General features: G+C 43.6%; 1 protein-coding gene across 4 annotated transcripts in view; it reads right to left on the bottom strand.

The window, feature by feature from the left end:
* KDSR (3-ketodihydrosphingosine reductase) overlaps positions 1-26,338 on the bottom strand; it is a 39,009-nt gene that overhangs the window by 4,375 nt on the left and 8,296 nt on the right. For 2 of the 4 annotated variants that reach the window (XM_082416931.1, XM_082416930.1), the window contains exons 4-9: positions 21,986-22,051; positions 21,698-21,793; positions 14,280-14,471; positions 8,611-8,694; positions 5,861-5,944; positions 3,251-3,352 (exon numbers count right to left, since the gene is read on the bottom strand). In XM_082416931.1, coding sequence (XP_082273057.1) covers positions 3,251-3,352; positions 5,861-5,944; positions 8,611-8,694; positions 14,280-14,471; positions 21,698-21,793; positions 21,986-22,051 — 624 coding nt within the window. The other 2 variants (XM_082416933.1, XM_082416932.1) reach the window with 2 other exon arrangements.

Genomic DNA, 26,338 nt, shown 5'->3' with positions numbered 1-26,338 from the left:
CACCAGCTCACTCCACACCAGGGCAGACAACCAACTGAAAAAAGGCAATTACTACTTCAGGGTTAAGACAGCAGTTAACCATATCCATTAATTTTCACTCTTTCCACTAAAGAACTCTCACTACAACACCTGTAAGTGGAAATTTTAAAAGGCGTAAAACTACAAAGAGAAATATTTTCAGATACACAAAGCCTCAAAAAATTTGCCTCCCAAGCACCCTTTTTTTAGGAAGCTACCAGAAGAGGTAAACAGCCAAAGAGAGCGGTGTCAACAAAGAAAGGCAATGTCCTGTGATGCAGAAGGCAGGGGAGCCAATACCCAAGAGAGGCAGAGGGGTCCCCCAGGATGACCGTGAAGGGGAGGCCAGGGTCAGCTAAGCACCTGACTGGGGGCAGCCAGTCCTAACAGGCAGGTCGGAAGGCACCAGGAGGCATTCCTTCCGGTGGTGAAACTGATAGAGTATCTGATATTTCTGAGAGGAGATGAAGACAGTCATTATGAATAATACACAGAAATAATACATAAAAAAGGCCAACAATAGTTTCGGGGAAAACAAAAGGTTGTATAAGAAAGGAAAATTAGTTACGTGCATTACAGAGCTCAGCTGTGAATAGCATTTAAATAGCCCTAAGGATGGTTATCTCAATACAGATCTAACCAAGATCGCAATATCACTAAAAAGGGAGGGTGGGGATAGAGGAGAGGCGGGTGTGAGCAGGTGAACAGGGTGAAGAAAGGAGCGCTCCATCCTCATCCTTCAGAGCAGAGCTAACACCTGATCCCGAACTGAGAAATCAAGTGGAAGCAGCCGCGTTAAGTATCTGCCTAGAGATAAGGAGGTGAAGGTCAGAAGGTCCAGCTAAGAGGACAGCCTGACTGCTTCTGAGAAAGGTGAAACGCGGGATATGGGGTGAGGGTTTGCTGTTTCTCATAATGAGTCTTAAAAACGATCTGATTCTCTGAAGTGTGCGCAAGGATAATTTTGAAAAATGTAAAAACCAAAGGGAAGCTGGAAAAGGCAAACTCTGGAGACAGTAAAAAGATCAATGGTTGCCAGGGGTTCAGAAGGAGGGAGTGGGGGATGAATAGGTGGACACAGGGGAATGTCAGGGCAGTGAATAGTCTGTATGACACTATAATGGTGGATACGTGTCACTCTACATTTGTCAAAACCCACAGGATGGATGGATAATGCCATGAATAAACCCTAGTGCAAACTATGGGCTTCAGCTGGTAATAATGTATCAATACTGGCTCATCAATTGCAACAGTGCGCCACACTAACGCAAGATGTTAATAATGGAGGGGGGGAGGGGAAGAGAGGGTCTGCAGGAACTCACTAATTTCCGCTCACATTTTCTATAACCCTAAAACTGCTCTAAAAAACAAAGTCAATTATTTTTTTTTAAACTTAAGGGAATGAAAAAAACAACACACAAAAAAGCAATTATACTACAGCATAATAAGAGGCTAAAATAGGGGTGAGTCCAAGGCATTTAACCCAGTCATGGAGATTTCTGGAAAAAGCAACGTTTAAGATGAGACCTTGAAGGAAGGTTGGAAGTTGGTCAAAGGAAAGTGGGGATGGAGGGACGAAGACAAAGCAGCAGAAAGAAGAGGAAGGGCAGGAGGAGAAGGAAGAGGGGGTGACAGGGCCGGAGGTCAGAGGGCCGTGCCACAGGGGCTGGGAGTCTGTGTCCTGTGCACCCGTGCCAGCCGGTGACGCCAGGTGAGAATGCAGACCCTGGGCTGCTGGGTCTCCAAGAGAAGTCCGAAATCTCGACTTTGAACGTAAATCTAATTTTGAAACTATTCTATTTCCACACGCAGGCTCATAGCAGGTGGACCAAACAGAACGTTTCACAGGCACGTGGCTCCCCAGTTCACAACCTCTGGCGCACAGAGCCTCAAGCACGGAGTGTCCTGGTCTGAGCTGCAGGAGCAGCGACAGAGCCAGGAAAGTGGGCCGACCCAGGACGAGAGGGCGGGGGGACAGAGCGGCCCCCCCGACGTGAGGGGCAGGAGAAGCTGGGTGGGCGATGACACGCCCGCTTCTGGTTGGTCTCGGAAGTGAACGCGAACACTGATCACGGGGACAGGGAACACAGAGCTGGTGACGGAAGGCAGGGGGCAGGACGCTGGGGAAAATACTGTAAAGTCTTCCCGTGGACGTGTTGAACTTCAGACGTAAAGTCACAGCCCAGGGAAAACATCTAAAAGAAATGTAGTGTCTCGTAATTTTTTTTCTTTTTTTGGCCACACGGCATGCAGGATCTTAGTTCCCCGACCAGGGATCGAACCCGCACCCCCTGCAGCGGAAGAGCAGAGTCTTAACCACTAGGGAACCACGCCAGGGAAGTCCCTAGCGTCTACTCTTAAGAGAGAATCAGAGTGAGAAGAGAAGAGGGAGGAAAATCAACACCTAAGTCCCGGGGACTTTCCGCCTGGACGTGGTCGACTGCACATCGTGTAGCGCTGTGTCATCAACTGCCCACTAGTGGGGGCAGTCCCTGCTCAGTGGCCTTCCCACCCCTCCCTGCCCTCCTCCTACCCTCCATCATCCTCGGCTTGGTCTTTCTAGAGCAATCCCTCTGTTATAACTCTCATTACACTGCACTGTACTAGCCTCACCATTCTTATCAGTCTCTCCCTCTAGACTGCAAGCCCCCTGAGGTCAGAGAGGTTGCCTTACCTCTGATGCTCCAGTAGCAAACACGGCACCCGGCTCATCAAGGAGCAGTTAACTTTTGTGTGTGTTCTGGACAAACTATAATTTCCGTGAGGGCAGGGATTACGTTGAATCCCTGACTTATCTCCCTAAGCTTCTGTGGCCTGACTCACAGGAAAGTGTTCCAGTCTAATATCCTAGGACTTTTAGGCAAGTCCACCCCATCCCCCTAGTGACAGAGATTTCCATTTTTCAAACACAGAAGATGAGTGATTCTCAGAGGAGAACCCAGATTAACACCCCAATAGCAGAGACAGTGTTTTCTCTCTATATCCACAGTACCCAGCATGAAAGTCTTCTTCCCAGACTAAATTCCTCAAGTTACAGCTTTAACCTACTTCCTTTTTACTTCTCCCAGGTAAAGGAAGAAAAAAGTTGATACTTCAATAAAAATTCTTCACATCCTCATGTAAAGTTGCTATGTCTTCCTTTAGCCTTTTCTCATTGAGGTTCACTGAGAGGTGCCTGTTGTCTGTCTGTGTGTCCATCTGTCCGGAGGCCTAAGCACACAGCTCAGCTCACCTGCTGGAGCCCTTCAGTGATGGAAGTTACTGGAGCCATTCCACAGGTCAGGGATGAAAGCATGTACCCATCTGAGCCGATGGAACTGTTGAAATTTCCTTGCTAAAATAGAAGGAAAAGAAAAGACAGAGGCAATAGTAGCAACATGGGAAGGAATCAACTCAATCACATTGGAAACAATGACGTGTGTCTGTTCACTTCAGGTAGGAGGAGAGGGTAACAAAGCACATGTCCCAGCTCAGAGACGAACGTGGCCTCAGCAGATGGGCTGGGATGGCTGGACAGGCACTTCTCAAAACGTGGGTCCATGGACCCTGAGTGTCCTGAGACCCTTCCACGAGGACAAAATGATTGTCATGATGATACTAAGACGTTAAATGCCTTTTTCACCCAGTGACACTTGCACTGATGGGCAAAACTGCTGTCTCATTAGCACAGACCACACTGGTGGTGCCTCTCCACTGCCACACACACTTGCAGTGATAAATAAATACACAAAGAAAACAGAAATTGTTTAAATCTCCAAAAAATTTTTAAATGTCAGTTTTGCTTAAAAATGCCCTTGATAAAGCAGTAAAATTAATCGTTTAGTTAAATCTCAACCCTTGAGGACATGTCTTAATGTTCTGTGTGAAAAATCCACATGGAAGGGGACAGATGCCTTGAAGAAGAGCCCTCCTCCAACCGTGTAAGTCAGGAAAGGTCCTGCTTTTTCTGCAGAACACTATTTTTACATGCAAGAACCATGGACTGACAATCTGTGGTTACTCAGACACGGGAATCTGGAAGATACTTCGCAGAAAATGAATGAAAGGACTGTCACGTCAAGGAAAACTGGCAGCTTTTGTGATCAATGTTCAAATCTGAGATTTCAGGGAAAAATTAAGAATTGGGAAAATGTATATCTGCCATTTTGAGACTGTCAGCTTCCCAATACAGAAAGACTTTTATAAGATCAGCAGTGATAGTAATGAATGTCATTTTTTTGATAACTCAGGGAATCCATATTTTCCAAATGACTAATGCATAATGTTACAAAACCATGAATGGGTACAAAACATTCAAAGTGCAAGGCAGACCAATGGATTTTCATGTAACAGAGAACAAGAAGTTCATTGACAGAGTTTCAATTTCACATTGCAACTAACCTTTAAGAAACTACTATTCATCCAGTTGAGGTTTTATGTCCCCCCAAAAAAATAAATAAATAAGAATGTGCACAATTATCTGAGAAGCCTATAACGTATTCCTTCCTTTTCCAACTATATGTCTCTGTAAGGCCAGATCTACTTTATATCCTTCATTCAAAATAACATGTTACAGCAGATCAAATGCAGAAGCTATGAGGATCCAGTTGTCCTCTATTAACACAGACATTAAAGAACCAGCGAAATGTAAAACAACGCCACCCTTCTCACTAAATTTTGTTTTGAAAAATAATTTTTGTTATAAAAAATGTTCATTAAAATATAATGGATTTATCATTGTTATTTTAAATGAATACATATTTTTAAAATGACGCAGTTTCAATTTGTGATACGGCAAATATTGATAAGTATAACCCATGGAAACAAAAGTTCTCTGGGGTTGTCGACAACTTTAGAGTCAAGAGATGAAAAAGCGTGAGAACCGCCAGATTAAATGAATCCTGCCAAAATACGAAGAGCTGCTTCAGATCATTAAAAACATGGAGTGTGTTTGCTTTGACTTGAGATAAGCAGGAAAAACAAAGTCCGCCCAACCCGCTGGTGCCCTCTTTCTATGCCTTTGAACACAATCAGGGCAAAGTTCTCCCCACGTCTGCAGATATTTTAATAGCCTTCGATGCTTCCTGTGTTCTGCTCAGTTCGGCCTGAACATGCAACGGCACAGACGTTCCTTCCAGGCCAAGGCCCAGCCTCCCGACGCTTCTCGTTCCAATCGTCCCCAAATTTCCTAAATTCAATGGGTCCTAAGGTTTACAGACATCCCCTGTACATGTACACTTTTCTGCATGTGGGTTAACGGGAATGTTGCCAAAAAGCTTGTGGCACATACAGCTGTCCTACAGAATAGCACCTGGTTTCTAAAAATACCATTTTTGACTCTGAATAAACTCAGTAGCCTGGAAGTGCATTAGCTGAGTGGACAGGATGATGGCCCAGTGGGCTTGTGGCACTTTCTTATTAGTAAACATTTGGCAAAAGGATACTGGGAAGCAGGAAGGCGAAAGAAAAATCCTTAATCAACACGTCTGGCGGTAAGACACCTAAAATAATCTATAACTGAAAATACCTCAGGAAAGAAGAGGACAACATGCCGTATACAGTAGTACGGTAGTACATACCGTTTACACGTCACAGGTTAAGTCTCATTTTCCTTTCAAGGAACCAAAGTTCTCAGACTGATCAATCTGTTCCTAAGATGAAGATATATTACTAGTTTCCAGAACCTACTGATCAACATGGAATCAATAAGGGAAGAAAAGTACAATCTAATATTAGATACGATGAATTTAACTGACCAAATAACCCCAATAATTTATATTTTGAAATAAGCCCTGAGAAAAATATCTTTTTGTAAATACAGTACTGTTAACTATTAATAAAAGGAAACAAGGATTTTACTTACTATGGCATCTTTAACAATTTGTTTGGCCACTTGTTCTGGTTTGCAAACAGATGTGGTCTCTGAAATAAGACGAGTCTCCAGAGGCTAAAGGTGAAAAAAATAGACATATCAATACCATTACTGCCCACCGAATTAAAAAATAATTTCACAGCCCTCCTCCCCCAATTTATACATAATTCCAGTTTTCTACCTTTGAACTGATTCCTGTTTTTAGAATTAGCTCTATCTAGATTTCAAATCAGTTTACTGATTACTGGTTACTGTATAAAATTCAGCCCAGTAGCTGAAGCAAGACAAGGAGGGCCCAGCTACTCTCTGTGGGATGTGTGTCTCGGTTCCAATGAGGACCATCAGAGCTTAAGTTTAAAAAATGAAAAAAAATACCCTGCCCTGTCTTTATTTTCATTTTTAAAAAATCTTCTTTGGAGCGACATGCAACACATGTGCTCAAAAATTCTTTAGAAGGGAGTTTCAGTTAGAAGTTTCAAAACTTAAGCCTTAAATGGCATGAAACAAATTTTATTTACCATGTAGGCTTAAAAAAATAAAATAAAATAAAAACCAGAACATATTTTCTTAAAATAGAATAGCATAGTGCTCATAAAAGTCAAGTGTTTCTTGATGAACCTAAATTAACAGAAAAGCCCTTTTGAAGGTGCCAACATTTGATTCTTCCAGACCCCCAGGCTAACATAACCATGTGTGGCCAGATACTCAGGAGATTTAAAGGCACTATGGCGCCCCCTACGGGACCCGCAGATCAAGGTAGAATTTTATTTACCCAAAGAAGTCAGCCCGACATTTTAGTGGAGGAAAAACAAAAAGCCCCAATTTAACAACAAAATCAAATCTTCATGGGGAAATCACCGTCCTTTGTCAGCTTTGGCTTCTGCCTAAAAGACCACTTACCAAATGTTGCAAATCTGCTTAGCAGATTCCCCTTATTCTAGAACAGGGCATTTGGCTTAAATTTACTTCTTTGAAATAGTAGTAATTTTTAAGAGGCAGCGCCAAGGAGAAATGAATAGGAGAAAAAGCTTCTAAATCATAAACATCTTTTTGCAAATATACAGCCCATGGAGCATAAGTGCCAATTTTTATGCTGTGCGGATTCACACTTACTAAAGCATCACTATAAAAGAGAAGAAAACACATCAATACCAAGTTCAAGGGGATAAGTTCTGATTGATTCCTTCCTCCCCCACTTTGTTTGCTCAGAGAGTGCCTACCACCGTGTCAAGGCAGGTTCACCTGAACAAAGTGCAGAGCTGGCATTCAGCTCAGGATGACTGACAGTCACTGTATTAATGTTAACGTCCAGAGGCGATGAACACTATAGAGAAAAATGAGACAGGGAAGAGGATTCGCATCTCACGGGAAGGATACTTGAGATAACAGAGGGTCAGGGAAGTCCTCTCCAAGGTGAAGGCTGTACAGAGATGGAAAGAAGCACAGGGGGAAGATCCGTTTGGATATCCAGAGAGAGGCTGGCAAGAGCAAAGCCCGCAGGTGCGAACAGGCCAGGCAAGCTCAAGGAACAGACGGGGCTCCGGTGTGGCTAAGGCCGAGGAGAGGAGAAAATGCTGAGGGCAGGCGGCCGAGGTCCGGACAGTGCGGGACCCAAAAGGCTCGAGGCTTCTGGATCGTATTTCAGGCACGCTGGGAGCCAGGGGAGCTGCACTCTCTGATACACAGCCAACACCAACGTGTGCTATTTAATTCTAACTTTAAACTACTTAAAATGAGATAAAATTAGAAATTCAGTGCCTTGGTCCCACTAGCTGCACTGCAAGTGTTCAACAGCCACAATGTGACTACCATACAGGAGCGTGCAAGACCATTTCCACCATTCTAGAACATTCTACAGGACTGTGCTGTACAGGAGGTTTTGATCTTTTGGGGTTTTTTTTTCAGTTTTGTTTTTTGGCTTTTTTTTTTTACACAAGAGGGGGGTTTGACCAGGGGATTGACAAGACCTGACTTGGGCTTTAAAAGGATCACTAGCTACTTTATGAAGAACAGACTCCAGCGGGGTAAGAAAAGGAGCAGGCAGACCAGGCTGAAGACCATGAGAGCAGTTCAGGCAAAAATATGAGCGGTTCTCACTGCTGGGATGGTAGTGATATTTGCAGTTTAAAAAAAAGGTCCGATTTGGGATAAATTCTGAGAACAGAGCCCAGAGGATGTGCATGTCAGCTGGATGTGTGGTGTGAGAGCAGGAATCAAGGCTGGCCTCGCGGTTTCCAGCCTGAGCAGCTGGGGGAATGGTGGGCGCCTGGTAATGAGATGGAAAATAATAAGGGGGGAAGGAGAGGGAATTGCAAGTTTTGTTTTGGAAATGTTAAGTCTTAGGCGCCCATTAGACCCCTGCGTGGAGACAATGTATCGGCAACCATTTCAGGTGTCTAAATGTGTTTAAGGCCAGGGGAGAAATTATTATTTTTAAAGAGTATTATCTTGTTAGTTAAAATACCAGCTGTACTGTTAATCAGAAAACAAACACCTTATTAATTAAATAAAGCTTGAAGATTCTTAGCAAAAATGGCCTTTGAAAATAGGGCTACATCCTCCAAGATTCCAAATGAAAGTTCCAGAAAGTTCGGAGGCCTCTTGCAAGCACATAAATTGAAAGGAACTCAATTTTCTGACTGATGAAAATGCCCCCAGGCCGAAGGGTGGAAAGACAGAAAATGGGAAAAGGGGTTTCCTATGTTCAAAACTCGAAACAGGGCACAGCGAGGCATACTTACCTTGGTTTTGTTTTCTTCTGCAAACCCGGGGGTGTCTGTGTCTGGTGGGTAGGCAACTGTGACATAAACATTATAGGGCTTCACCTGCATTTCAGAGACAACATGGACCCCTTCAGTAAACAAGATACAATTTCGCATCCTCCCTCATCAACCTGCACTGGCTTCCAGGCAGATGTTCTAAATACGGCCCTGATTTTCTCAAAAGGTGGTGAGACCAACAGGGTGATTCTGTAAGAGGAAAACTACCACCAGGTGAATCAGGAAACTCTTGGCCCTGAAGATCATTTAGAAGTAAAGGCAAAACGCTCACCCCAACCTCGATTCCAGAAAACAGCTGGCCCTGAGCTGGGGAGATTCGCCTCCTTCTAAGTTCCTTCCACTCCCGCTGACCAGGGGCCTGGGAGCTGCCCGTGAGGACAGCAGATGGTGCTAAGGGGAAATCCGCTCGTCCTCCCTCCCACCGCACACCACGTGGGCTCGGTGGCTGACGCCACGGGACAGGTCTACTCCTCGGCCATCAGGAAGGAAAACGGGTTTGTTTTCCTTCACGGCTGCTTCTCAAACCCTCGTTATGTTGATTTCATTTACAAAATATGTTGAGATCATTCAAATCCCTTCCCCAATGCCCTTCGTGTGCCACCCCAGACCCAGGTCTAGAATTATATCCACCCCCTGAGAAGTCTGCTGGTTCAGGAACTCCCCTGCCAATGAGGGGCTCAGGGGTCACGTCCTCCACCACAGAACCAGCAAACAGGACGCTCCCCCGAAGGGACCCCCCAAGTCAGACCAGGACAACCTCACCTGTGAACCATCTCATTCCATATCTATATGTGGAAACTCCTTCCCAGCTTCTCTTCCAGGCCCCCTGGCTCTCTCTGGAACAGAATCCTAGGCTTGTTTACCTCACTGCTGGGTCTCCTCACTCATAAACACACCCCCGACAATTCTAGAAGATTCTCCTGCCGGTCCGACAGGACACACCTTTCCCACTGACCCCCTGCTCCACACTTGTATCTTGCCCTGATGCTTAGTGACGCTAAGCAGGATGGATTAAACCATCAAATATCTGCCGTGACTTTTGTTTGCTTTTGGCTCACTGCTTAGCCGCACGGAAACGCCTGAGGGAGTTGGCAGCAGACAGGCAGCTGGTCGTGAGGAAGACCGCTGTGCGTCTTAAGGAAGCTGCAAGTGACAATACTATATTGCTTCCTCATGCAACAGCCTCGGAGAGCATCCCAGGGTCCTGTGTTACATTTGGCTTTTTTTCTCCCTACTTCCTTCTGTGCAGCACGGTCCTGAGGGCTGTGGAGGAGCCGCAGGGGCAGGAGAAGCATGCGGGCAGAAGAGCCTGGCCAGCCAGCCCAGGAAGTGCAAGAGCAGAGGACGATGTCCCTGCTGGTTCAGTTCCAGGCACCTAGGGCGCGAGAGTGCGTTCACTCAACGTCGCCGGGGCATGCAGCTTCAAGGCCCGGCCGTGCTGGTAAATAGCTCTGGATTCGGGCCGGCAGTCAGGCTGATGAGTAAGCAATTCCTCTTCCACTTGTTTTTGAGACGGTGACTTTAAAAACTGTCTCCCACGGCCTTGCCCTTTGCTGTGCACAGACCAGAGAGAAACACCACCAAAAAAGAAAAGCCAATACGCAGTCATGAGACAGCCCGCCCAAAGCCTGAAGCTGACTGCTCAGACGATGTCAAAGCAGTGCTTCCCCAAGTCAAGGTTATGGCCGAGCTTCCAAATGGTTAAAACAGCTTTCCAAAACAGCTTTTTCCCAGGGTGGGCACAGATTGTCAGGGTTGGGAGAAACCAGTCCAATCCCTTTCTGGGTACTGGTATCCTCCCGACGATCATGGAGCCAAATGACTCTCTCAACCTATGGCTGGATACGTCCAGTGGCTAGTAACCTAACTGTTGTATTTATTTATCCAACAAATACTTACTGCATTACTACTATGCCCTCGTGGAGCTTACAGTCCCCTGAAACTCATGGTCAAATAATTTGTTAAAATCTATATAAACCATATCTACAACCTTCCTTTAATCGACTAATCCCATAACCCCAGCAGAAAAGGAAATGAGGTTAGTTTGGCTTCACTGGTTCTTGCTAAGACAAGTACTGACTACTCAAGACCATTTCTGCTAAGAATTTATAAGCCAGGACTTCACTGATTCCCGTTTACGTAGCCCCTGTCTGCGTTTCCGTGTTCTCCTCACTGACCGTTCTGTCTCCCCCACTGCTCTGCCCTAGTCCCATCCTGTTACCATTCCCTCCCTTCTACCTGCCCTCATTCTCAATCAGAAAGACGCCCACTTGCTCAAGAACTGGCTTATTACCAAAATTATCTCACCTAAGGTGTGCTGTTCCTCATTCCATCAAAGCAAAGGCATGGGGGCTGGAAACAGGATTACAGCTGTTGACATGAAGTTCCAGAACTTAAGCTTTGGCTTACTTGTGGGCCATGGCGGGGAAAAGACAGGATTGGTGGGCGGGGCATGAGGCCAAGGGAAATAGAAAGGGGGACGCCTAGTTTTCTTTTACTTGGTCTCTGCTACCACATCTTTGGCTACACCCCACCTCAGAAGTCTGCTTTCCAAAAAGATCAACTTCTAAAATCTTTAAATGATGTATTTGTACCTAAAAGACTGAGTCAAAAAAGGATGACCAAAAAAAAAACCAAAAAGCCAGCAAAGCATTCTTTCAAGTTTAGTCATTGTATGTAAAACATTTCTAGGTCCAACTTTAGTCTGAGGGTCAAGGGCTGGGGTGGAGAGGAAGATTTAAGAGTTCATTAAACCAAAAAAGAATGATCAACAGCACTTAGAGTCTGACTAAGTCTAGACGGTTTCATTCACAAAAACACAAAAATCACCTTGGCCAAACAGACCAAATGATCCAGGTTTCAAAAACACAGGATAAGTTTGGATAAGTTTGTAAGGAAACAATTGTTTTGATGCAAGTTCTGCTATGAACAAACTAGATTTTGATTACTGAATTTACTTCCCCTCAAACCTACTTTCCATGTACATGTTTACTTTAGTTTTTGTTTATGTGAGGGCATTTTTAATGGAGTCCAAATACGGAGCGAAGTCAAGCTGACCAGCAAGTCCAGACCGGCCACTTGCAGCCTGTGAATCACACGTGTCATTAGGAGGCTTCAGGGACTCGTCTGGGCTAGCACCTCCTGTCTTTTCCCTCTTCTTTATTAACATCTTCTTTCTACCCGAAATGAAACCAGGCCACCCAGATCACACACTTTGCCCTAAATGAGTGAATCCTGAAGTCATTCTGCAAGACAAGACTCGGGGACAAAAAGCCCCCGTGCACAGACCTTGCAATTCCAAACTATCCCTTCTCCTACTGGGTTTCTGAGACCAACATGAAGGGGTGAGGCAACCCCTGACCTGAATTATAGACACGTTACAGAGGCAGATAGGCAGCCAAAAGGCGGAACCAGAAGGCATGGACTTTGTTACTATTTCTGTCACAAAGTAATGACGCGGCTCTGAGCAACCCAATGGCTTTACTGAAGACTCAGTTTTATTACCTAGAAGGTGGCATAACAACATCTGCCTCGTATATTTCACAAAACTGTTATAAAAATAAGATGGTTATTCATAAAGGGACTTTTCAAAGTAAAAACTACAGAAGAAATACCGGTGTTCTTGTTGGAAATTTCACAGGCATACGCGCCCCACTGGCTGAGCATATATGACAGTGACCTGTTATTGATTAAGAGTATCAAGGACATTGATGACAATGAAATTTGTGGCTGGTTCCTTTGGGATGAGAACAGCACAGTCTACCAGTCCCTAAGTGGCAGGTCGGGATTCTGTCACTGACCCGAGAACACGTCTGCACTGCGTTGCTCATCCAATATCTGGGCAGCGTGGCACTCTGCCATGTACCATCAAGGGCTCTTCTGGGGGCTCTCTGAATCAGGGGTCAGCAAGCTATGGCCCTTTGCCTGTGTTTTTACTGGCACATAGCCACACCCGTTCGTTCATATAAATCTTGCACAAGGCTGCTTTCCTGCTATCCCAAGAGATGTGAGTAGCTGCAATAGGCACCATCTAGCCCTCAAAGGCTAAAATATTTACTCTCTAGCCCTTTACAGGAAAAAAATTTATCCACCCTTGATCTTAATCATTAAATGGGATTCTCAAATCGCACTCTTACTATAAGAGGATTGGCCACAGTGAAGTTTCCTGTGGGCTTCTTGACATCATGACGTAGTGTTATATTTCAGTATACAGCTGACCCTTGAACAACGTGGAGGTCAGGGGCGCCGACTCCCTGCGCAATCGAAATTCCACGTATAACTTTCCAGGAGGCCCTCCGTACCCACAGAGCTGCATCCACGGATTCAACCAACCTCAGATCACCAGGTACTATAGTCTTTATTGAAAGAAATCCACAAATAAGTGGGCCTGCGCAGTTCAAACTTTGGATGTTCAAGGTCAACTGTATATAGAAATAGAAAGAACTTTACCTTAAAGTACGTGATTTTGGAAAGATATGTGCAATGCTCACTAAGCATCCCCATGTCACAACAACGCAGAAGCCTACTTCACGAAGCTGAGGAGGAAGGTTATACACATCTGACAAGTGCTTATTTTATGCTAATCCTAACCACATCCTCCTTCCACAAGATGTTCTATTCACTGTGAAGATAAAACGCACTCACATTTATCAACATTTCTTTAGGATATTAAAATATAAGTATCAGGAAAGCCAAATTGCAATTTTTAGTTTCTCATTTTTACAAACAAGGAAACTGAGATCAAGTTAAATGAATTTGTCTAAAAACTGAGAGCTACACAGTAGCTCTTTCTTCAAACACATTAGTTTTATTAGTCAGTCATAAAGGACAGATCTTTTTGTTAAAACAGTATCTTTAAAAACGTTAAAGAACAACAACAACAAAAAGTTAAAGAATAAAATATCTTACAAAAACTCAAACAGTATTAGGCCAGTAAAGGCGCACCTCATTTTATTATGCTTTGCTTTACTGCGCTTTACAGATATTGCATTTTTTTACAAATTGAAGGTTTGTGACAACCTTGCCTTGAGCAAGTCTATTGGCAACATTTTTCCAACAGCGTTTGCTCATTTCGTGTTTCTAAGACACATTTTGGTAATTCTCCCAATATTGCAAACTTTTTCAATATTATTATATTTGTTATGGTGATCTGAGATCAGTGATCTTTGATGTTATTACTAAGACTCACTAAAGGCCCAGATGATGGTTAACGCTTTTTAGCAATAAAGTATTTTTTAATTAAGGAATGAAGGTACATTGTTTCTTTAGACATAATGCTATGCACTCTTAATAGACCACAGTACTGTGTAAACATGGCTTTTATATGCACTGGGAAACCAAACAATTCACGTGACTCGCTTTAGTGCGATATTCGCTTTATTGTGTCCGGAACCGAACCCACAAAATCTCTGAGGTATGCCTGTAATGCTGCGAAGATGTTAGTAGTGCTAACCGTGTATTAAATTTTTATGCAGTGAAAAGCATGTTAACTGCAAAGTTCAGGGGTTGCGTCAATTCTCCTTCACTAATGCCAAATCTACAAATCTCGAATTTAATACAATGATACGTGTAAGGAAGTTACCAGCTAAAGGGGAACATGTATTGCTGGGCTGACTGAAGACAGCTCTTACCTCCATCTGCAAAGCTTCCGCCAATCCCCTGATGGCAAACTTGGACGAAGAGTAGGCTGTGAAACCAAATAGGCCTAACTGCCCCGCCTGGGAGGACACGAAGACAACCCGGCCCACGCGGCGCTCCTTCATGGTGGTGATCACTGCTCGGCTGGGGTACACGCTGCCCAGGTAGTTGACGCTCATTAACCTCTGCAGGGAACAAAGAGGCCACGAGAACTAAGCAAGGTCAGCGCCCCAAGGCTGCATCCCACGGGCATCCTGCCTTCTCACCAAGTCTGAGCTAGTCAGTGGAGCCCAAGTGACTGGGAGCTCAGCCGACCTGCTGAACGAATAAAGGCCTAATGATCCTGTAAGTGACCGCGACACACAGGACCGACCACTGGGAGCCTATTTCGATCTAGCCTTACCTTCTCACGACGACAGCACTTACATCTTTGCTGAAGACTGGTCAAAATTAGTCTTCTCCTTATTAAAAAGTACACTGCATGTTGCAGGTAATGCTTTTCGAGAAACAGTTTTGAGGAAAGAGCTTCTAAGTATTTCCAGCCCTATTAGTTCTAAGTGACAGAAAGATCACAAAGAGACGAGGACCGGGGTTGACAGCAGGGACTGTGGTGTAAAGCCTGGTTTCTACCATTTACTGCCTATTTGATGATGAACAGAAAAGTCAGACACTCTACTTATTTCCTCAGTGAAAACAGGGTTAATATGGGTGTGATCTCACAGGCCTGCAGCAAGGATTGAAAGAGGAAACACAAGGCAAGTGCCTGCACAGCCCCTGACCTACAGCAATTACTCAATAAATGTCGGCTCTTATATTATGATGGGTAAGAACTCACAGAGGCACCAAGATCTACTTTCCCCTCATCCTGGGAACTCTTAAAAACCTTACATTTTCAACCTGAAAGTCTCAGGATACTGCCTTACAATGTTTCTATATTAAAAGTCTTGTAAAAATACTAGATCTATCGCCATGTGAAACCAAACACTTCATTGGGAAACTTTAAGTCCATCATGAAATGTTAACTCAACAGCATTAAGTAACTTTTAGAAACAATGACCAGAAACACCAGCAGGCCAGGGGGAAATACTTAGAAGTTTACAAAAAGCAGAGGGCAGACAGTACTTACACCGTGACTGCAGCTACTTTGAATATTAAATAAAAGTACATGTGCACAGGTACAAAACCAAAGAAATGTAGAAAATTGTAAGTGACTATGTTAGGATTCTGGGATTCCCATTTTTTCCCCCAAATGTTTTTTAATATCATTATATTGGTTTGACAAAAAAGAAGGCATACTGAACCCATGTGTAAACCTTAGCTCCCTTCGGAGACCCCACTAAAATCTCAATAGAGATTTTTTTCAAGGCAAGAATCCACATGAGCAAAGAAAATAGCAGCAATGACATTTTGGAAGTTGAAAAGAATGACGAGGGAGAACTAACCTGGCAGAAAGCTGAATGTGAGGTGAGGAGCAGATAAACTAAAAAGCAAGATTAAACCACAGAAGCCCCAAAAGGCTCCAGCAGCACCAAGTACCTCTGGGGGCAGGAGGGCAGGCATGGGGCTGGAGGACAGGAATGTGGACTAAGGGTCTGTTTAAAAAAGTCAGATGGACAAACCCACCCACCGCCATAATCAGAGATTTCAGTACCCCACTTTCAATAATTGACAGAACAAGTAGACACAGTAAGGAGACAGAAGACCTGAACAACGTTATCAGCCAACTGGACCTAATCGACACTGATCGAACACTCCACCCAAAACAGCAGAAAACCATCAACCCTCGGTATCCATGGACGATTGGTTTCAGGACACCCCCAGATACCAAAATCTGCAAATGCTCAAGTCCCTCATATAAAATGGCACGGTACAGTCAGCTGTCTGTATCCTCGGATATGGGGGGCTGACCCTATATATTCTTTTCAAGTGCACATGGAATGGCTATAAGATAAACTATATTCTGGGCTATAAAACAAGTCTCAATAAATTCAAAAGGATTCAACTCATACAAAGTATGTTTGCTGACCACAACGGAATTCAATTGGAAATCAAAAAGAGAAAGATTTCTGGAAAATCCCCCAAATATTTAAAAACTAAGTAACACACTTCTAAATAACCCAAGGGTCAAAGTGACAATGGAAAGGGAAATTATACAATATTTTTAACTGAATGAAAGTGAAAATACAACTTATCAAAATCTGTAGGATGCTGCTAACGCAGAACTTGGGTGGAAATCCGTAGCACTAAATATCTGTGTTAGAAAAGGGAAAAAGCCTTAAATCGATGACCTCAGCTTCTGCTTAAAGAAACTATAAAAAGAAGAGCAACTTAAAACAAAAGTAAGCAGAAAAAAAAAGAAATAATAAAAATACAAGGAAATAAATGAAATAGAAAACAGAAAAAAACAACAGAAAAATCAATAAAGCCAAAAGCTGGTTGTTGAGAGATGAACAAAATTGATAAATCTGTAGTCATACTGCTCAGGAAAGAGAAAGAACACAAATTATCAATATCAAAAATGAGAGAGGTGACATCACTACAAACTCTACAGATGTTAAAATAATAATAATAAGGGAATATGATGAATAACTTTTGTCAATAAATTCAACGATGTAGATGAAATGGACAAATTCCTTAAAAGAGACAAGCTACCAAAGGTCACTCCAAAAGAAATAGATAAGAAGATATAGATGTAGCCCTACTACATCTGTTAAAGAAACTAAAGTTAGAAACCTTCCCACAAAAGAAACCTCAGGCTTCACTGGTGAATTCTACCAAACCTTTAAAAAAAGAATAAATCAATTCTACACAAATCCTTCCAGAGAACTGAAAAGGAGGGAATATTCCCCTACTCATGCTATAAGGCCACCTTGACCCTTACACAAAACCAGAAAATAACATTACAAAACACTACAGCTAATATCCCTCAAGAACAAAGAAAGGATAATAATAATCACAACCAAGTGGTGTTTATCCCAGGAATGCAAGGTTGGAAACATTTGGAAACTAATCAATGTAATTCACCATATTAACATACTAAAAAAGAAGAACTCTATGATCATCCCAATAGATGCAGAAAAAGCATCTGACAAAATTCGACATTCATTCCTTATAAAAACTCTCTGCAAACTAGGATAAACTACTAAACTTGATAAAGGGCATCTACCAAAAACAAAAAACAGTGAGTTCCCTGGTGGCCTAGTGGTTAGGATTCTGGGCTTTCACTGCTGTGGCCCTGGGTTCAACCCCTGGTCAGGGAATTGAGATCCCATAAGCTGTGCAGTGCAGCCAAAAAAAAAAAAAAAAAAAAAAGAATTAAAAAAGAGAAAAAAAACAAAAACAAACTACAGCTAACATCATACTTAATAGTAAAAGACTGAGTACTTTCTCCCTAAGGTCAGGAACACGACAAGAATGTCTGCTTTCACCAACTTCTATTCAACACTGTACTGGAAGTTCCAGCCCATGGAATAAGGGCATCCAGATGGGAATGGAAGAAGTAACACTTGCAGATGACACGACCTTGGATGTAGAAAGTCCAGTGAGCGCTAGAATTAATAGTTGAGCTCGGCAACACTGCACGACCAGTACACAAAAACCAATTGTATTTTTCTATATTAGCAATGAACACTCAGAAATTGAAATGAAAACAACCATTTACACTAACATTTACACTAACAAAAAATATGAAATACTGAAAAACAACGTGCAAGCCCCATACACTGAAAATTACAAAACACTGCTGAGAGAGATTAAAGAAAACTTAAGCTAAATAAATGGAGATATATATTATGGTGTAAGGGTTAGAAGACTCAACATTATTAAGGTGTCAGTTCTCCCCAAATGGATCTATAGCAGCAGTGCAATCCCAATCAAAAACAACTCTCATAAAGCAGAAACTAACACACCATTGTAAAGCAATGATACTCCAATAAAGATGTTAAAACAAAAAAACTCTCATCGTTATCTACAGATAGATAAAACAAGATACAGCTCCAAGAACCCACAGAGAAAACCACTGAGAAGGAAAATTAAGAGAAGTGTGTTGGCGCGCCCCAAGACCACCTCCAGCGTGGGCAATTCGCTGGAAGGTCTCACGGGGCTCTGCGCACAGCTGTGCTCGCGACTGAGGCTCGTCACAGTGAAAGGACACAAAGCCAGACCAGCCGGGGCAAAGGGCACAGCGGCCAAAGTCCAGAGGAAACCAGGAGCACATTTCCACGAGCCCTCTCCCTGTGGAGCCTCACAGGAAGTGCTTAAATTAAGTCCCCCCCCCGGCAATGAGTCATGACAGCACAAACTGTTGTGTACCTGCGATTTACATGCACGTGAACTTCAGTAAAATTAAAATGAAAAAAAACTCCAAACAAACCAAAGAACATAATTGAGATAGAATTCATCTTAAAGAAAAAGGAACTCTTATCTTCAGAAAATGCATCAAACGTGGTAGTGTGTGTTCTAACAGGGCGTGTCGGTGATAAGCCCACACCTGGACTTGACCAGAACAAGGCAAGTGACCAGACCGAGGTGGGAGAGAGCAGAGGGGCGCGTGATGGCCTGCGAAGGGGACGCCCTCTGCAGCACGGTGGCCTCCTGCCTCCTCTCAGGGCAGCCAGGGGCAGAGGGGCGATGGCCAGAGACGACGGGGCCCACGGCAAACAATCCCTGGAACGAGGCCCTGTCACTGGAATAGAGCAACAGGTTTGGGGTTAACCAGCCTTCCTCTTTAAAGCCCAGTCCTTTCAGAGGTGAGGCCAATTCTGACATCCCCTGTCAGCTGCTTAAGCCCCTGCACCGTGCTGACCTCTGTTCTCACCGTCCTCACTCCACGGTGACCCACGCCGGCACCTCCATCCACTTCCCAACACCACCAACCCTTGTCTTAATCCCCCTGACAGTCCTAAAAGTCTCCTGACACAGCAGGCAGAAAGGGCCTCTAAAAGCTGCGATGCAGATCTCACTACTCCCCAGCCTGGCTTAAACCCGTTCAGAGGTTTTCAACTGAAATCCAAAGTGGCCCCATCCCACACGCCCAGGGCTCGGGAAGCTCTGGCCTCCTGGCCTCCTAGTCAAGCTCCTGGAGTTTGCCCGGCTCTTTCCACCTCGGGGCCCCTGCAGCCACTGGCTCTGCGGACTGGATCTCCTTCTTGGCGTCTCTGCACCTGCCCTTCGGGTCACCTTCCACACTGTGTGAAAGAGCCTCCTCTTTTCCTTTCCCAGTTCCGTTCCCCCGAGTAGCAATACTTAGCGCATCTGTAATCACACTGCTGATCCGCTGGATCCTGCCTGGTCTGTCCCACCTTAGCTGGGCCAGGGCTTTATTCTCCTGCTCACCACAGCATCCCCGGGCCCTAGAATGACACTCGATTCACTAGAGGCTTTCTCGAATATTTGTGGGTTGAATGAATAAAAGACGAAGGACGTTAATATTTACACACAGCTACCCTGAGCTGAGCATTATGCACCCAATTATGCTACTTCCTCCTCATAGCCCTGGGAGCCGTACGTCCCATTCACAGAGATGGAGGCCGAGGATGGAGGAAACCCTGAGGCCAGAAGGAAGAAGAAGGGTTTGCCTGAGATCACAGTTAGTAAACGGTTAGACTTGAAACCAGTTGTGCTAAGATTTAAAACTGGTTTAGTCTGATGCCAAGGGCCAGCTTTTTTCCTACTGTCCCATGCTGCTGGGGACAGACCAACAAATAGTCTGTGTGCGTGGGTACTGGTGTGGGTGGGAAAGAAATCGATTGTTTTTCTAAACGAAAGAGAGAGAGAATGAGACACAGACAGAAGGAAGGAGATAGTGTGATGGAGACTGAAGGTTGAGAATAAAGTGAGTTTTTTAAAAAAGATTAGATTTGTGCTTTTTTATAATATTTCAGCATGCTTCATATTCTATACATGTATTTTACTTCTTCCTTCATCTCACCTGCTTCATGTTTTCTCCTTGTCATTGATACCCACACACAGTCACCTGGTCTTTTTTTCTTTTTTTTTTGGCCATACCGAGTGGCACGCAGGATCTTAGTTCCCTGACCAGGGATCGAACCCGCACCCCCTGCAGTGGAAGCGAGGAGCCTTAACTACTGGACCGCCAGGGAATTCCCACACAGTCACCCGGTCTTATACTCTTAGTTCCTTCTGTTCTTCTCAGTTATAAATCCCCACAAATCATTCACTCCATTACCTTCGGACTTCCATCAGACACACAGATGGAAACAATCCCTCCCCTTCTGTCCCTGGACACACCCCGCTTCCTGAGGTCTTAGCTTTACAACTATGCATTTATTTATTACAGCCACATAACTACTTACACCTCGATCCCCTTTGCCGTCCACAGCCGGTCCAGGTGAGTCTGCTGATTGACTATCCCTTTATATCATCTTTCACACACACACGCACACATGCACACACGCATGCACACACACAAATGTGCACACACACGCACACACACACACATACTCCTATTTCACTGGCCACCTCTGAAGTCTTTCCCCTCATCATTTCATGCCTAGACTACAACTATTTCCCCCAACTGATTTTTTACACAGCTGTTGAGACAATCTTCAAAATCTCCCTGTCAATACTTAGAGAAAAAGGCATACAGGTCAAGACAACTAGCTTTTATGCCGAGTTGATAAAGGAGTCTTAAGACACTAGAGTCCCCGCTAAGGCATCCCTCTGCTTCCATCTCCATCTGGACCTGCCTAGCTCGCCTAATCACAGAGTTTACGGTGCTTTTCCACAGTCCGCCAGAAGCAAGATGTCTAAACTGCCGCTCCTGGAGTCTCCTCGTCCATAAAAGGGGGATGCATTTTAACTTCACAGAGCAAATCATTCAAAACCCATGGCTACCAGGAAGGCTCTGGAGACCAGTAAGAAAGAGATGGTTGACGCAATGTCAACAAAAGAAAAACATGTTTTGCACCTAAGAAAGACTTCAAATCTGATGTGCATTTCTTTGGCTGACCTTTTTAAAAACATAAATATGAATATGACGCATTATCTTTTGTCTCTTGGTTTCAAAACTCTAGAGTCTGCTCTTCACCTTTTTTGGGTTTTCATTGTTAAAACCACTGATACTTGACAAGAAAATCCAGCATCTCTTGGCGTACAAAGAGCTCTCTTGATGATATGACCTCAGTGAATCAACGCAGTAATCTGTGTCAGGTTGAAGGTTTCATTCCCATTTTACAGCTGAGGAAACCAAGGTCCAGAGACTTGTCTAAGCTTCTAAGGCTAGATGGTCACTGTGACTAAAATCTTGTCCAGCCTTCCTCTAGTTTTCTAAAGCTTCTGTGAAATCTGAACGCATTTCACCTATTTCATTCATAAAGCCTTTAGCCATGAATGAGTTCTCCCTTTCAGTGCATGGGCTACCCCAATGAGGAAAAAACAAATTTTTACTTACTTCAAAAGTACTAACTTCAAGATCTTCAAATTTTCCTGCAAGTGACATTCCTGCACAGTTTACAAGCATGTCCACTGGGCCCAGTTTCTCCTGTGCCTGGAAAAATTTATCAGAGTGGGCATTAAGAAAGAGAAAAAAAGAACCCCTTAGTAGCCAATCAATGCCAATAAATAAAATCTATAAAACTATTAAATCTACAGGGAAGATATGTCAACTCCAAGCCACACACCAAAACGGCAAACCAATCAAAAGGCGAGCGGATTAATTCCAATTAACCCAACCTCTTACTTGTTTTATGACATTCTCTACTTGGCTATAGTCTTGAGATACATCAACTGATATACAAAGCACCACCTGTTAGAAAGAGAAAAAAATAATCAAAGCTATGCAGGGGTCTGAAACCACCTTTAAAAGAACTTTTTTTTTTTTTTTAATTAAAGGCAATTTTTTTCCAATAGATAAGGAGTCCAGTTCTGGAGGTACAGATTGCAGGGTTTGAAATCTGCTGACAGTAAAATTAGGAGAGGCAAATGGGGTGGGGGGAGCACTTTCTTGCAGAAAACTCTTTTGAGCAAACTCAAATGTTTTAAGAAATGCGGGTCGGAGGGTACAGACTTTCAGGTGGGAGATGAGTAAGTTCTGGGGATCAAATGCCCAGCATAGTGACTACGGTTATTAATACTGTACTGTAGACCTGTAATCTGCTAAGAGAGTAGATCTGAAGTGTTTTCACCACACACACAAAAACGGTAACTACGTGAGGTGTTGGCCGTGCTAATCCACTTGTTTGCAGTCATTATTACACAGTGTAAACGTATATTAAATCGTCATGTTGCAGACCTTAAAGGTATACAATTTTTGTCTATGTATGCCTCAGTAAAGCTAGAAACAGAGAAGAAATGTAAAAACTCTCCTCTTAAAATGCAACTAGCCTACAGTGACAGAAAGTACATCAGAAGCCACGTGCACCCAGGAGTAGAGGGAGAAACGGGGTGCAGAGGGGCAGGGCAAACTCCAGGGGTGATGGAAATGCTCTGTGTCTGGATTTCAGGGGTGGTTTCACAAGCATATATTGATACATCGGTCGAAAGCCATCCAACTGAACTCTTTAAATTGGCGTGGTTTATTGTACACAAATCCTACCTCAATAAAGTGGTCAAAAAATAATAGCAAGCTCAATAAATACGTTTAAAAAAATATTCCTTTTGGAGCAATATGAGAGCTATCACTGCCCTCTTGGGATTCAATACCAGTAGGTGGAATAAAGAGATAAGTCAACAGGATCTACTCCCAGAAGCCTCCTTAGTCCAGCCGGGCTGGGAGGCTAGGCTGGCGGCATCATCTTACTAGAACAAGGGCAGATCTGGGCCTGTGGGAGCCGAGGGGGAGCCAGGTCACATTTGGTTCACTCTGAGGTTTGTTTGAGGTCCCTGACTCTGGACTGACCTGCCAATTACAGATTTTCTAGATGAGGGGTCACCAAGCTGAGTCCAAGCCCACCTAGTACAAACCTGGCCATGTTTAGGGATGCACAGCACAGAGGGATGGTGGGAAGAGCTCAGCCATTTAGTCTTTGAAAAGGAAGGAAGGGAGGGAGGGAGGGAAGGAGGGGAGGGAGGGAGGGAAGGAGGGGAGGGAAGGAGGGGAGAGAAGGGAGGGAGGGAGGGAGGAGGGGAAAAAGGGGGAAAAAGCATGTATCTCGGTGATTACTTTGTTTGGGGTATGTATGTATGTATGTATTTATTTATCTATCTATCTATTTATTTATTTATTTGGCTGCGCTGGGTCTTAGTTGCGGCATGCGGGATCTTTTTTAGTCGCGGCATGCATGCGGGATCTAGTTCCCTGACCAGGGATTGAACCCAGGCCCCCTGCATTGGGAGTGTGGAGTCTTAGCCACTGGACCACCAGGGAAGTCCCTCGGTGCTTACTTTGATAGAAATTTATGAAATAGAAATTAAGAACACTAATGGGGACAGTGGGCTACTGTTTTAATTTTCCTTTTCAGACAATGTTTTCAAATCAGAGCTTAGGCCTCCGACTTAGGAAATGTTCTATGTTCCCAGGGAGGTCACTGAGAGAAGCAGAAGGGTGTTTGCAGTTTCTCAGCCTTTCCATGGTTTCCTCCCTGTTGAGACTGGCCGCCAAGCTAAGAGGCAGACAGAGCATGTGTGTATGGAAGGGCACACACACCCACGATAGGCACCCAGGTGCAGTTGCAAGTCCAAGGTCGTGTGATGCGGTGGGAAGAACAGGCGCAGCACTGGGGTTACAATCCTGTCCCTTCATTCACCAGCTGAGCGGAACCCGAGACATTTGCAGTGGTCTCACCTGTACGGTAACAGTGTCACAGGCTAGTGACGAGCAAGACCCCTTCCAGCTCTAAGAAGCCACGATGTGAGAAGTGAGGCCAAAGGGTTGGATAAAAAGAGCCCCGTTGCCTTAGGACCGATACATCAGGCAGGAAGTTGTATTTAATGCAAGAAGGAACCCCATCCTAATGGTCTAAATTCCTATGAAAAGGAAACAAGCCCCTTCACAAACGTAACCTGGAATATTCCAGACTAGAGGGCTTGTCCTTGAATTTTATCCCATCATCGTACAGAAGACATTTTTCAAAAAAGAGAGTAGGAATCATACAATTAATTTTAAACATGCCTTTTCATACAGTATTAGATCATTTACTGTGAATAAAGCCTATACCACAGGTCAGTGACGTTTCAAAAAAAATGTTTACAAACTACCAGGAAAAAGAATGTCCCCAAGGCACTGCTTTTGCTAAGAGGAGTAACAAGCCAGCTCTGGGCCCAGTGGCAGGACCGCGCTCCCACTTGCCCAGCCCAGGCCGGATGATCTTCGCCTTCCTTGATGTGCAAGTCAAGAACTTTGCACATGACCTGAAGCCTTCTGATAGATGAAGGAGTGGGAATAATGAGGAAGAAGCCCAGAGCTGAGATGGTGCTAGCAGCAGGCGTGACTGGCCTTCAGCCAGGACATTTCAGATCTGTGGTCCCGGATGATGTTTCATTCTCTATCAGAAGTTACAGGGATATTTAAAAAAACAAAAAACTGGGGAGATTTGCTGAGCTGGCAGCTTGCCAATGTTTGTGGGCTTCAGAGAAGGGGATACAGGCAGAGGCCACGGTACTAGAGAAAAACTCACATACGTGCACAAAGAGAGGTGGATGAAGATTTTTATGTGCAGCATAGAATGCAAAAGAAAAAAAAAATACAAGTAGCCAACAAGAGGCAACAGATTAAATAAACTCTGGGGTACTCAATATTATGCCACAGCAGTTTTAAAAGATGAGGCCGACTTATTTATATTGACATGCAAAGTTCTCTAATATATTCTTGTGGGAAGAAAAGAGGCAATCAAAACTACAGTGAAACACCATTTGAAACTCATCAGAAAGGCAAAAATTAGAAAGTCTGCCAATACCAAGCGTTGGCAAAGAGTCAACGACCACTACTGGTGAGAGTGTAAACACTTTGGTGATGCATACGCTCAACTCAGCAATTCCATTTCTAGGTATATTCCATTCTTGCACAAGTGCACAAAGAGATAAACTTCAGTAATAGCAAGAAACAAAGCAAACTAACAAGAAAACTGGAAACAACCTAAATATCCACCAACAGCAGAACTGATGAATGGAAGGTAGTCTATACATACGAGAAAACACCAGACAGCAGGAAAAAAAAAAAAAAAGAATGAACTACTACTTCATACAGCAACAGAGAGGAATCTGAACAATAGTTATCAGGTGAAGAAATAAAGTTGCATGAGAGTACACAAAGAATGATGTCATAGAAACCTAGAGAGAGAAAGTAGGTTAGTGATTGCCTAGGGCTAGGAGGGGGTTGGGAGAGAACAGGGAGTGACTGTTAATGAATACGGACTTTCTTCATGGGACGATGAAAGTACTCTACAATTGATTCTGGTGATAACTGTGCAACTCTGTGGATAAGCTAAAAACCACTGAATTGTACACCTTAAATCAGTGCATTTTATGGTATGTGAATTATATCTCAATAAAGCTATCAAAATAAGAATGATGCCATAAAGTTCAAAAAGAGGCAGAAGTAAACAATACTCTTCTTAGTGTCACACGCACTTATGGTCAAATTATTTTTAAAAAGCAATGGAAGAAGTAACACAGAAATCAAGTTGGGGGCTGCTTCTAGGAATGAGACAGGAAGATGAGGCTGATGAGGGGACAGAGGAGTCTTCGGGGGCCCTGGTAAATGCCGTTTCTTAAGCTGGTGATCAGTGTGTGGCTATCAATTTATTATTACGTTTTATACTAAAATACACATTGTATATATACACATACCATTTTATTCATCAAAAAATCCCACAACCAAAAAAACAATTTTAATACCTCCTTCCCCTTAATTTAAATAAATAATTGAAATGAAATCATTTTCTAGGAAAGCATTCTGTTATTTGATCATTTGTGTGTGTGTGTGTGTGTTAGAGTCTATACGTTGTTTTTGGTAATAACATGAAATCCTAGACAATTCAAATAATTTCATCTTTTTAAAGACAGCCTAATATGTATTTTAATTAGGAAAAGCTTACGTGCTTTCAGTGAACTATTCACAGTTGAAGTACCTCTTCTTTTCCTCTGCACACCTGTG

The sequence above is a fragment of the Balaenoptera physalus genome, assembly GCF_965194825.1.
Source record: "Balaenoptera physalus genome assembly, chromosome: 12".
NCBI lineage: Eukaryota > Metazoa > Chordata > Mammalia > Artiodactyla > Balaenopteridae > Balaenoptera > Balaenoptera physalus.
The sequence above is the reverse complement of the archived record's forward strand: the minus strand, read 5'-3'. Positions and strand labels throughout refer to the sequence as shown.